General features: G+C 41.4%; 1 protein-coding gene across 1 annotated transcript in view; it reads left to right on the top strand.

Moving 5' to 3' along the window:
* Window positions 1-13,859, top strand: part of ADGRG2 (adhesion G protein-coupled receptor G2) — a 63,535-nt gene that overhangs the window by 15,078 nt on the left and 34,598 nt on the right. Inside the window, exon 3 of the mRNA XM_075096532.1 lies at window positions 3,457-4,077. Coding sequence (XP_074952633.1) covers window positions 3,457-4,077 — 621 coding nt within the window. The remainder of the gene's footprint in view (window positions 1-3,456; window positions 4,078-13,859) is intronic.

Raw genomic sequence — 13,859 nt, 5'->3', positions numbered from 1 at the left:
CTTCAAATACATCAAGACTGGGGAAACTGTGGGCCTGCTGAACGAGGCGGGTGCCCTGGTGTCGTGGGATGCAGATAAGGCAGAGTTACTGAATGCCTTCTTTGCATCAGTCTTTACTGCTAAGGCTTGCCCTCAGGCATCCCAGCCCCCAGAGGTGAAAGAGAAAATCTGCAGAAAGGAAGACTTCCCCTTGGTTGAGGAGGATTTTGTCAGAGATGACCTAGACAAATTGGATCCTCACAGTCCATGGGCCCTGATGGGATGCACCTGGTGGATGCTGTTGCCAAGCCACTCTCCATCATCTCTGAAAGACCATGGAGGACAAGAGAGGTGCCTGAGGACTGGCGGGTAGCCACTCTCACTCCAGTCTTCAAAAAGGGCGAGAAGAAGGACCCAGGAAACTATAGGCCAGTCAGCCTCACCTCCATCCCCGGTGTTGTCATTTAGCCCCAGCCGGCAACTAAGCCCAACACAGCCACTTGCTCACTCCCCCACCAGTGGGATGGGGGAGAGAATCAAAAAGGTAAAAGTGAGAAAGCTCGTGGGTTGAGAGAAAGACAGTTTAATAATTAAAACAGTAATAATAACAACAACAAAAATAATAATGTAATGAAAAGGAAAATAACAAGAGAGAGGTGAAACCTGGGGAAGGGGGAAGGAACAACCAAAACAAAAAACACATGATGCAGCTGCTCACCACCTGCCGACCCAATGCCACCAGTCCCTGAGCCACAACCGCTTCCCCTGTGTGCCAACTCTCCCAGTTAATATACTGGTCATGACATCACATGGTGTGGAATAACCCATTGGCCAGTTTGGGTCAGCTGTCTTGGCTGTGGCCCCTCCCCTCCTGGCTTCTTGCCCATATGGCAGATCATGACAAGCTGGAAAGGTGTGCTAATGGTACTTCAAATTTTGATTAACATTTTTGCTCAGGCATGGACTTCCAATTTTCTAGTCTGGATAGTTAACAGTGACTTCAAGTTTTGAAGCTGTGTAGGAGACTTCCTTAACTGGTCACTCTAGGCCATCCCTGCATGCTCAAGATTGCTTACAGAAATTTTGGAGGGTATATGAGTCATGCAAGTATACTTCTGGCATATACTCTCTGAGGAACAGGAGCTGCATCAAATCTTTCAAAATGTTCAGCATAATTCCTGCTTAATAATGAAAGACTTGAGCAGTTATTTTTCTTCAGAGAGACTGTCACAAGTGTTGGCTTATAACTGAATATCTAGCTAGCTTTTTCCTTTATTAATTTGTTTTCCTCATGATCTGTCCAAACTGGAAGGTAGCAGATATATTTTAATTGTAGTCATCCTTTTACTAAAAAAGGTAGGTACATTTGAGTCTGTATCTAGAAACCTCCACCTCCCACCCAATCTTCCTCACCCCAGCTTTTAAGTAATTTTTTAAAAACTGGTTTTCCATGCTGAACTGTTCTTAGCTGAGCATCCCAGATTTTGCCTATTAGGCTCTGACAAATGGCCAAACTAAATGAGTGAATTCATGCTTTAGGGTTGGGCAGGGAGGAAGTAGTTCTACTGCTTGCTGTTGGGTCAAGTCATGTTTTTCTTCTCCATTGCCATAGAACCATGCTAAGTATTACTTCACCATTCATAATCCACTGTCTGCTAGTTAGAATTTTCACCTAGGTCAGCCTGTACCCTGAGGGGTTTTTTTTTGTTTAGTCTATAACCTTCTATGGCACTTTCATGATGTATGTTGAACTTCAGGAACGATTCAGGGTAGTGAAAGATGCCTACAGGCTTCTGCTAATGAGCATCACAAAGGGAGTCTCAAAGCTATAGTATGTAACAAGAATTGTTATCAATGACTTCCCATGAAACTGGATTGATATATTTTGTGTTTGGAACTTTTTCTGGTAGCTTGTACCTATCAAGCTGCACTTGGAAGTTAGGAATGTCCTCCTGTTTTTCATTTGTTGCTATTGAAAAAGAAATTTGAGAGCCCTGTGGTGAAGAGGCAGAAAAGTTGAACACATTCCTAATTCAGAATTGGCCTGGAGAAAGCTGGTGCTCTGGTTGGTTGAGAAGATCACAGAAGAGCTGGCTATGACCATGACAGCTGAGTAGGACTATGAATGTAACCTACTGTGGAAAAAAGAACCTGATCCAAGTTGCCTGGAAATTTGTATTTTCACAGGAAGGCTAATGGAAAAGCTTTCTTCCTATATTGATGGATCCTGTCCTGCTATCCAACTCTGACTAATCATGACTAATCATGTCTCTTCTGGAGGGTATATAAAAGCTCTGCATATATTGATAAATAAATGCCTCCTTAAAGGTGTCAGTAATGTGTTCTCTTGCACTAGTTGAGCATCTACCAGGCTATTTCATTATTCTGTAGTTCCATTTCACGTCCCATAGCAGTTTTTCTTAGTTTGGATTTATTTTGTTGCTGATGGGTGAACCATAAAGCAAGCAATCATGGTAATGATTGTGCGATTGGAATGTGCAGTTTTCCACAAAATAAGACTCGGCTCCAAAGAGCTTACATCGACAGCCACAAAAGCCTGTACTTTCCTCTAAGTGGGACAATGGAGGAAATGAGGCACCTACAAGAACTTAACAGTTATGATCAAATTACAGTGTGTGGGGCATTCCCTAGTACTACTTGTTTTACCAGCATTGACAGAGCCTGACACCTTGTTTTCACCAGTAAATTTATTGCCAGCACCTAAAATTCTGTTTTCTGTCACAGTTGAACTCTGGGTTGCCACCATCTCAGTGCCTCAGCAGATTTGAGGTTCACACACCAGATGTCTCTGCAATTAAATGCCCTGGTAAAGAACAGGGAATGGGGGCTGAATGGGATTAAATTTAAAATAAATCAGTGGCTCCAAAACAAATTTCCTGAAAGTTACCTAAACTCATTCTCAAGAATATGGCTATTTTCTACCTTTCTTGCTGAAACTCTGCAGCAGAGGATTTAAGAATATCAGAGTTGGAAAAAAATGGAGCGGAGAAGCATGATCTTGTTCAGAGAAGGATGTGAAGCTGGGCCATGAGAAGGCAGTAAGGGTGATAGTCCCTTCTTCTAGCTCTGTTTCTGTATTTTATCCAATATTTATTAAACTCAAAATACCTGTGCAGTCCTGGAAATAAGAACCAGGATCTTTGATTCTCTTTTTGCCCTTTACTTGTTTGAGTGCTGCCTTAGAGAGCGCTACGTGGTCATCCTCCATCTTGTGCATGAGTTTTATTTCAAAGCTTTCATGAACAGCTAGGATTTATTGACTGCCTCCAAATTTGCCACTTCCCCACTACAACAAAAAAGAAAAAAAAAGAGAAGGATACAAGGTTGTTTCTTAATGTGTTGTTTTGAAAACTCTAGGTAAATGCCTAGGAGCAGTACTATATGGAAGAATAACATTCATATAGAAGATCCTTTTAAAAACAAAATCATTTTACAAATCACCTTTTCTTTATTTAGATCAGGTGGATTTCCTAGGACAATATAAAGCCGTCTTTAAGTCTGCATGTGAAGATCCTTGGATTATGTCACCAAGAATTTCTGTGCGTCCCTTGAAAGAATTCATTGTCTGTGTGTACCTCAAGTTATATTCCTCAGATAGTCCCTGGACAGCATATGTATACAACCAAGAAACACCTCACACCAATCTCTCTGCAAATAAGTATGATCTTGGACTTACAGGAGATCATGGTAAATTGAGGATATGGTTGTTTGGAAATCAAATAAATACAACAGCAAGGCTTCGGGAAAACATTTGGAACCAAATATGTATCCAGTGGAAAAGTGCAGATGAGGAGATGAAGGTATTCATAAATGGAACAAAAAAAGTTAACAAAAAACTAACCGGGAAAGTAAATTTCCCTGGAAAAGGGCAGTTCTTACTTGGCTGTTCAAAGCTGCCAGGTGCAACAGCTACGTCACCTAACCTGGGTATGACTGGGGAGCTGTACATGTTCAGAATGTGGGATAAAGCAAATATAAAGCAATCTCTGGACTGCGAAGATAGTGGTGTTATACGCTGGAGAAAGGAGGATTGGGACTATAATAAGACAGTAGAAGAGGATAGCTCTTTGCCATGTGGTAAGTACCATTGCACCACTGCTTTTAAACCAGTCAAAAGTTGATCTGAACACATCTAACATTTCTCTTCCAGATTTTACAAGTCTTTGTCTATTAGTCATTTCTAGCTAAATGCTTAATGAGATCATGTGAGGATCTGTAGTTTTTGCCAGCTTTTATCCAAATGTAAGAAGCATAGCAGCAGTCCTTTAAAGACTTTCAACTTCCTTGGACTTTTGTGTCTGTCTACTGTCCATGTTATGGTAATGAGAGCAGGATGCATCCAACCAAAACTCCTTGGAGTATTAGGGCTTTCTATCAAGGTCATCTTAAAATAATTAATTTATACACCTTCTGTTCAGGGAACAAATACAGAGGAAAGCATTGCTGGTCCTCATTCTGCACATTCTCTGAGCCCGAACTTCAATGATTGCAACTTTTCACTGCTTCACTGGCACACTACGCCATCTTTAGCTGGTTTGGTTTACATCTGTAAAGATTACTGGAAGCTCTGATTTCTTCTTGTTTCTGTATGAGTAATGTCTTCCTTTATTAAAATGGCCAAATGGTTTCTCTCTGTTGCGTTGTGTGATTTGGGAGAGGAGCTGCAGAAAAGATGTCCTCCTTTTGCTTGTGTGTGACTGTGTTTGTTCAGTCCTAGGGCTGAAAGGGGGAACATTCTAGCTACCAGACAAAAGTTTGATACAAAGGAAGTCCGAGAGGGATCTGTCTAGATAGTGGTCAGAGTTGAGCATCTGGTTCTCTTTCACTGAGGCACAGAAAGGACAACCTTCTTGTTTTCAGTTACAGCACTTTCTGCCCTGAATACAGAGCATCCTTGAGCATCACAGGGCAACTTCGTTAGGCAATTCCCAACTCCAGCCCCAACTGATTAATGATTTAAGAATTACTGATTTAGGGGCTTGTGGAATCCTTTGTATAACTGCAAGAGCTCTCTAGTGAACGTGTAAGATGCATGGTTTCCAAAGCTCTGTTACTTAGCCAAATTGAAATGTAATTATGCTGACAGAGGTTTGTTTCAGTACAGAGGCCACCTCTACTGCCAAACGTAAGTTATCTCCTCTAGATAACTTGGAAGAAAAACAGATTTTTGAAGAAAAGTTCGCTGGATTTTTTTAACAGTCTATTTGCCTGTTTTCAGGAATAGATGTATTTTAGCTGATTGCCCTTCCCCTCCAAGTCAGTCGGTGAAAGGCCTATATTTAGCAAATATCAGTCCAACAATTAAACATTTTAGACACATGTTTAACACTTAAAGGTATGCTCAACTTTAACCGAGTAGTTTGCTACCCAGAAGTGGATGGGATTACCTTTGCTACTTATCTTATGCATCTGAAGATTTGCAAGGAAGGACATATCTGACTGCTTCCCACTTTGTGACAAGGGCTGATCACATTTCTTGGACTAATGGAACTTAGCAATGGAAAACTTCTAGATCTGAGTTAAAGATGCAACTCTTGCTTCTCTCAGTCTCACAGTCTTCTGGTTCTCCTCTGCTTGGTGTAGCCATTGCATGCTGAGCAGGTGTAAATATTGCAGGTAGGGCAAAGAGGGAAGGAGGCCCCACACACTGTGCTGTGCGTCACTAACCTTCCATTTACATTCCTCAGGTTCCTTTGATAATTCTCCTTTTGCTGAGAATGAGAAGTAGCCTAACAGCTGTGGTATGGAGAAAGAGTGCCACAGGTTGAATGTATCTCACTTTAAAGATCACCTCCTGGTATTTAAAAATATGTAAGTGAAGAAAGATGTGCTCACTGTTCCAAATGCCAACTTTGGAAAATTTCTTCATCTTCTCCCTTGGTGAATGATTCCTGTTTAGCTACATACTTTAATGCAGACAGTGTGAGCGATATCACCATTGTCTCTGCAGAATCCAAGGGAAGAAGTAGTATAAAGCTCTGGGTGATGTAAGAGAGTACAAAGACACAAGCAAATTAAAATGCTAAATGCTTGTAAAGAAACTTCAGTCATCTGTGAGCACCATCTCTTCAGATGTCATTTTTACATGGCATGTTTACAAGTTGCCTTTAATAATAACTTGACAACTGGGAGAAATGTACTGTTTAAACATTAATCATTTCAGTTACACATTAAACAGTAACATTCTTAATCCAACTATAAATATCCAAACTGTTACATTGTGCATTTATGCAAGGAGCACAGAGATGACGGGATATCCTTTACAAATTTCAATAGATAAAATAGATTATTTATGGCATAACTGTAAATAGTATCACTGACAGTAAAGCACTGACATCTCATTTGTGGTATCAGCGCCCTAAGTTTTAGCAGGAGTCCAGTGCCTGTTGCTTTTGGTTGGATGCTTTTGCATAAATACAATTCAGCGTTTATGTTGTGGCATTTCAGATTTTTCTAAACTGTCCTGTCCAACCTTCAAGAATAAGGTGTTGCCCCCTCTTTTCCATGTATCCTTTTCACTTGCAATACTGCAGGGCCTGCCACTGGTGTTGCTGGAGGAGGTTTCCAGGCTTGTGGGAACAAAGCAGTTCAATGCTGGTGGGAGGAATGGCAAGTGACCAGGGCCCCATATGACTGTTTTGCCTCTGCATGCTCAGGGAAGAGGAAAACTTCAGTTTGGGCTGCTGTTCTCGTTTGCAGGTGAGGGCAATAGGAGATGTGATTTAGGCTCATGTAATCCCTTTTAAAGATTTCCCAAGCTGTGTGCACTTCTGATGACTGGATCAGCTCTCCTGGAAGGCAGGGTGGAGTCCCAGTTGTTTACCTCCTCAGGCAGAAGGTGGAAATATAGCTGCCACTCATCCAGTCTGCATCCCAGTCTGTTGGGTACCAAATTTTGGGCCTTATTGTTAAGTTTACTGAGCGGATCATGAAAGCTGGAGATGAAAAAATAAATTATTTGCCCCAATACCATTTTCTTTCTAAAATTGTAAGGACAGAATACTACAGAAACCTCTAGAAGCTCTTAAAGGAAGAGGAAGAAAATACCTAACTCTGGAGTGCCTGTTTGATGAGTCATGTGCCACTCTACTTTGTACCTATTAACAGAATGTGGTTTTGACCTTCCCTTTCTTTGCTCTCATTGCCTCCCTCTTCTGTGATATCAAAGGAAGTAGCTTTCTGGAAATCAGCCTACCAGAGAATGGGTGATTTGATTCACCTCAGTATCTAATGTACAGCTTTATACAAACAGGTAAAAACTGCATTTATAACCTAATTTCCTAAAAACATGGGTAACATCAAAGCTGAGTTAAAAATATTGCACCTAAATTTTCTGTTAAGGGTACTAAAATGAACTGACCAAAGTGACAGAGCCGGATGTGAACAAGGACTTTCATAATTTTCTTACATTTGCTTCTGTCCAACAGCCAATAACTCATCCTTTCTTTCACAGTGCCACTGCTAAGAGTCAGAGCAGACATGAGGTATCAGGAGAGGCACTATAACATAAAATTAAGATTGTACTTAGTTTTATCCTATAAACATATACAATGTGCCTCAAAATCTAACTTACATAAAAAGTCAATATGGGCTAATGTCTACAGTGGAACAGTTGGGGAGGATTTTCACATTACTGTTCTTAATGCCTTGTGTGACAGGATGGTTCATTTTGGCAGAATGCTTATCCAGCTGAAAGGTTTATCAGATACTAAAGGGACCGAATATCTTAATAGAAAATATGGATTTAATTTGAATATGATAATTGAATGTTGTATTTTTGGTGCTTATTTCTGTAAATAGATGGATTTTAGAACAGTACCATTTTGAAATTTTGCTGTTTGGGCTACTCAGTTTTGTTCATATGCAAGTCCTGTGAAATGTATTAGTGCCAGGTGTTTTCCTATGGCTGTATCCTAATAACACTGAACACAAATGGATGGTAGTTGCTGCACAGTACTGGTAACTGATGTAATACACACAACTGTTGCCTGTGAGAATGTTTAGAAGAGAATTTGCATAGACTTAAAAATGTAGTGTGGAATTGACTTTTTGATGTAAAATGGTTTTAATCAATTTTTTAGAGCCAGAAAGTGATATATCTATTTGGAATGAAAACTTCCACTTTGGCATTTCTGGTGGGCATTTTCAATGGAAATCAATTCCTCTGCCTGAATCAGTTGAATTTTTGGTGAAAAAACTTTCAGCACTGTTTGCTACCACATCTTATTTAGAAAATCTAATTTTTATTAATTTTCTGGTATTTTTGTGTGCATTTGTAAGTAAAAAATGATCTTATCAGCAATACACAGTCGTGGCTATCTAATGCCATTCTGTGGTGTCAGCGAAGTACTGCGGCGTGGGGAGACCGTATTACATAGGCACCAAGGTGTCCTTGGGATTCTTCCATTTGGATTCTGCTGGTGATCTATTTGTGAGAGCTAACATGGGCAAGGGTACCTTTAGTTTGAAAGAATAGGCCTGGGTGATCATACAAACTGTTATCATTTTTTGCATGTTTTCCAAATAATACAAGTAAAATTTTAGGCACTTCATTTCATAAACCTGTCATCTAGACCCCAGAACATCTAAGTCCATAAAGGTATGTTTTTCTGCCAGTGATGTTGCCTGTGCTTATACAGATTGCCAGAGCTGTTGCTGCTCCTTAAGTGTTTGGTGGCTGTGTTGTGCCTCTGGACCTGACTAGAAAGCAACTGCCACTTGCATTCTCTTGCCGTGTTTCCTGAGAGACAGAGGCCAGCAGGCACGACCCTTCTCACTGTACCATCTCCCCTGCCCTGCCACACTGCACAGGCTGGGCAGGATAGGTGTCCGTGTGAGCCTCTAGTTAACTGCAGTTCTCCTTTTCCTATGAAAGCACTCTAGTTGCTGTCTTAGGCTTGTTCAGAGGATGCTTTTTGCAAAAGTTTAAAGGCAATCATAAAGTGTTAGGCAAAACAGTGTTAGTCAGCAGCAACACTTCCTCTGAGATAACTGAGCAAGAAGCAGCTGCCAGTGTGTTAGTTCTTGCACGATGTTGTTATCTGCAGCCAGGTCCTAGCTGCTTCTCACTCCTCCACCCTGGAAAAACTGAACTGCTTCTGGCAGAGTGGGTTGCCAGAAAACAGGTGAATCGGAAAGGGTGTTGCCTTTCCGAAAATTTTAAGATTGTACTGATCATAAGTTAGATCGCAAGTAGGGAGAAGAAAAGGATATTTTTCATTCTTCCAGATAGAGATAGAACATTTTACACTGTTCATGCTTTAAGGGCTTTTTCTATATCCTGTGGCTAGGTTACTGAACAAAAGGTGTGCTATGAGTGACAGTGCCTTCGGTGCAGGGGCCAGAACCATCCATCCCATCTTGACTACTGTGTTACAGAGCCTCCTTCTCCCTTTCTTCCCTTTTGGCCGAACTGATTTTTGAATTCTGCTTTGCTTGGTGGAACAGGTTCAGCAGGACCTGTGGAGACCATCCCATCCTAAAAGAGCCAGTAGGCTGGTAGTTAAGATCTGTCATGTTAAGGAATGCTGTAAGGACAAGGCTATTTTGTAGACAGGGCCAGGCACTGGTCTTTCTCAGAGCTACATCAGTTTGCAGACCTAGCCTTAAGTACTGTTATTAATGGGCTTAGTCTCCTACCAGATTGGAGCTGCTAAAGTTACACTGGTTCCCATTGTCATAGAAAGTCATTATGGGAAATGAAGGTTGTCACAATGCAAATACTGGTTTCCAGGTAAGCTTTTTGCAGCTGTGGTATGGAACGATGGCAGGAGCCGCTAAACAGGTTTCGTACCAGTAGAACAGTTTCCTCTGCCTGCATGGATGGGATTCTCAAGTTTTGGCTTAGCTAGCTGTTTGTTTCAGAACAGTACAAAAGACATATGAAGACACACGAAGGCTTTTGTTTCCAATGATGCATGTTAGTAACAGAAACTGGTGCTTATCTCATTTACTGGAGTTGCCTTTTCCTTCAGAAAAAAAGTTCTTGGGCGACCTATTCTGTCTCCCTTGCAGCAAAAGCAAAGAATAATACTGAACAATGTTATTTGCCTATTTTTTTTGCTGTTTGGAATGTTCTTTGTTAGAGAAAATGTAGAAAAGTATTGCTGTAATATATAATGTCTTGTTTTGGAATAGGATATTAGGTTTCTTGATTTGATTATCTTAAACAGTGTTGCAAATAAAAATTCACGGAGCAAATAAAATGAGGTTTTGTATACATAAGGATTTTCTTGCTCGTATCAATAGTAAACAACCTCAGGGAAATAAATTTTCTGTTAGCTTGTAACTAGCACACCTTGAGTTATTTTGCTTTCCTTTTTACCTGTCAACTCTAGGGATATTTTAGATTGGACTTTAATCCTTCTCCAGATAAACCCTATTCACTTTCTTTTCTAGTTCTTAAACACACAAAGGAGAATTGACAAATGTAAGTGAAAATAAATAATGTATGACAGCCTCTCCTTCCCTCTTTCTGTATGCAAAGGTGATTCTGATGAAAGGCTTGATTAGTGAACTTAATGCTGCACCTTGATCAGTGACAAGTCTCATTCTTATGGATAATTCCTAGCAACTGTAGACATGTGAATATTGTGCTGTAAGAGAAGTCGTGGTTAGATGCGTCCAGAAAAAAGTGCCCCTCAGATTACACATGCCATCATCACTTGCTGCATTTGCCAGCTCCAAATTCGTGGCTTGTGTTTAGCTAATTTTGCTCCGTGTACTGCTGGATTTGTTATTAAAAGCATTTGGCATTTTTAGAGTTCACTATCTTCCTACTAACCTACAGTGCTGAACATGTTAGTGGACAATTTTCTTACCTACCTCAGGATACTACTTGTATTCTCAAAAATTCAAAAAGCAGGTTGAAGGGATATGGAGGATGGGAAATGCAGTTTGTCTACAGTGACTATATCTACACTGACTCCTTAAGAGTATGTGAGAAAGACCTCAAGGTCAGATTACCCAGGCAGATTTTTTTCATTTTTGTAGCGGGCAGAAGAAGCAGTGTGGTGGTCTTTTCTGTGAGATGTTGCATACTTCAAGAGTTGGGTTTCTTTTGAGAATTTAATTTCTTTCAGGGCTCTTTGGTTGGAGATAAGGGCTTTTGCACAAGGTACTAACCACTTAGTAAGACAGGACCAGTGGCAGGTAAATTTTTGGAGTTGGAAACAACTTCCTGTGGTAGGAAAGCCAGTTCACCCACATGTGAAAGAATATTTCCTTCTCTAACTGAAAGCCCACTTTACTTATATACAATTGACTCTATTATTATTCACCCATTCTACCTTAAAAAACTAGTTACTGTTTAAATGTTACAGAACAGTTTTATCTGACTACTCCTTCAGTTCTGCATATTATTTAAAGTTAATATTGTATCTTAAGGGTCTTTTCTAAACCCACACCAGGTGTTAAAAAATAATTTTACAGGTGCTATAATACCTAATCACTGTACAATGTTAAAGTAACAACGCTTCTACATAAGAGCTCTAGAACACATGCCTTATAGGATCATGCATTTTAACTGGACTTGCTATATAGTAAGAAGTCCTAATTCTTCTGGAAATTGACTGTAAAAATTAAGGTTATAGCCAAATTTTCATGATCTGTGAAGTTCATACAGTGCTAGATGTTAAAAAGACCAATTGTATTTCCCTGTAGGCAGAATCCAAGTTGTCTCACATGAGATGCTTGATGGAACTTGGTTTTGTCTTTACTGAAATAAAGTCAGTAGGCTGATACGTATGAGGGTATAATTATTTACTTCTACTTTTTACTTAATGGATGTATAATATTTTACTGAGAATATTGGTTCCCTCTCTCTCTCTTTTCTTTTACCTGAGAGAATTTCTGCCCCGGATGCAGATCAACTAAAACTAACAGTTAATTTCAGATAAGTTTAATTAATTAAACAATTAATTAACAGTTAATTTCAAGAGCAAGGTTCTGCACCTGGGTTGGGGCAACCCCCGGTATCAATACAGGCTGGACGATGAAGGGATTGAGAGCAGCCCTGCAGAGAAGGACTTTGGGGTACTGGTGGACAAAAAGCTGAACATGACCCGACAATGTGTGCTTGCAGCCCGGAAGGCCAACCATATCCTGGGTGCATCAAAAGCAGTGTGGCCAGCAGGTCAAGGGTTCTGCCCCTCTACTCCGCTCTGGTGACACCCCACCTGGAGTGCTGCGTCCAGCTCTGGGATCCTCAGCACAAGAAAGACATGGAGCTGTTGGAGCGGGTCCAGAGGAGGGTCACAAAAATGATCAGGGGGCTGGAGCACCTCTCCTGCGAGGACAGGCTGAGAGAGTTGGGGTTGTTCAGCCTGGACAAGAGGAGGCTCTGGGGAAACCTTATTGCAGCCTTTCAGTACTTAAAAGGGGACTATAGGAAGGATGGGGACAAGCTCTTTAGCAAGGCCTGTTGTGACAGGACAAGGGGTAATGGTTTTAACCTAAAGGAGGGTAGGCTTAGACTGGATATAAGGAAAAATTTTTTTACAGTGAGAGTGGTGAAACACTGGCACAGGTTGCCCAGAGAGGTGGTAGATGCCCCATCCCTAAAGACTCTCAAGGTCAGATTGGACGGGGCTCTGAGCAACCTGATCTAGTTGAAGATGTCCCTTTTCACTGCAGGGGGGTTTGGAGTAGATGACCCCTAAATGTGCCCTCAAACCCAAACCATTCTGTGATTCTATGAAAACTCCTAAAAATTAGACATTGTGCAGTTAATCTAATTTCCATTTATTCCTCCTGCCATATTTCAGAGTTGCTGCTGTTAGCTTCATGCAGTGTATGACATTCAACAAAAATGAACTGACATTTCTTTACATGTCATCGAACTCTTATGTAGTCTCTTACTCCTGATCGTTGGCCCCAGTATCCCAGCATTGGAGCAGCCAGGCAGCAATCTGCTTACCTGGCTGGTAGCTGTAATCTTTGTGCATATCTTGCAGCTCGCTCAGGAGTAGGCACTAGGTCATTTCTGTCTCACTTATGATTTCTGTCACTTCCCCCTCCTTTTCTTGTGGCTGCCCTGCTGCAAAACTGGATGCCTCTTCTGAGTCTTCTTGTATCCCCTTAAGAGGAGCTTCTTCCTCCTTCACTAAGTCAGTCGACTAGTACTTCCATTGTTTCTTCTTGACTGCAGATGCGACTGTTATGGTTAGGGTTGTGTCTCTGGTTTAGCCACAGCATCCATTTGTATGTCCTTAGATCCAGAGACCCTCTTGCTCCTTTCAGCGTGCTGGACACACGCCAGGTAGGCATAGGCCAGGCCCCAGCACAGCGCCAAAAGTCTCTGTCTGTTTTCAGTGCAAGCAAGACATCCTTCCTTCAAGTGGTCTGCCAATTCAATAGGATTCCGTGCCTGTTCAGGTGTAAACTCCCAGGCCATCAAAGGTGAAGACTGCTCTAGGCACCTGCCCAAATTCTCCTGCACACCTTGCTACCCAGGAATCTGCTGCCTTAGAGCACTTTCCTGTTTTACTGGAAGTCCCCCAGAGATTTGAACTTGGATCACTGGATTCATAGTCTGAGGATGGTCTTGAGGACTACTGATGCAAGTGGACCGCCAATGATGGAAGAAAGGAGGTGTCCAGTATTTGAGGGAATTAGCAGTGGTGGAGGTGGTCTACAGCACCCTAGACAACAGCTAGGTCCCCAAAGGTCTGGATGGATGATGTCCATTGCACGTGGGCAATGTGGCAGAGGTTAGTACACTACGCATCAGCGGAATATGCCAACACCTTGGTGATAATGGACTGGCTATATATCAGGGCACTAACTGTGGAGAAACTGTTGTAGCAGCTCCAGCAATTCAAAGAAAATCTCTCTTCCTCCACAGCCCTGTGGGCCTGCAT

This window comes from Phalacrocorax aristotelis, chromosome 1 (genome assembly GCF_949628215.1).
Source record: "Phalacrocorax aristotelis chromosome 1, bGulAri2.1, whole genome shotgun sequence".
Classification (NCBI taxonomy): Eukaryota; Metazoa; Chordata; class Aves; order Suliformes; family Phalacrocoracidae; genus Phalacrocorax; species Phalacrocorax aristotelis.
The sequence above is the reverse complement of the archived record's forward strand: the minus strand, read 5'-3'. Positions and strand labels throughout refer to the sequence as shown.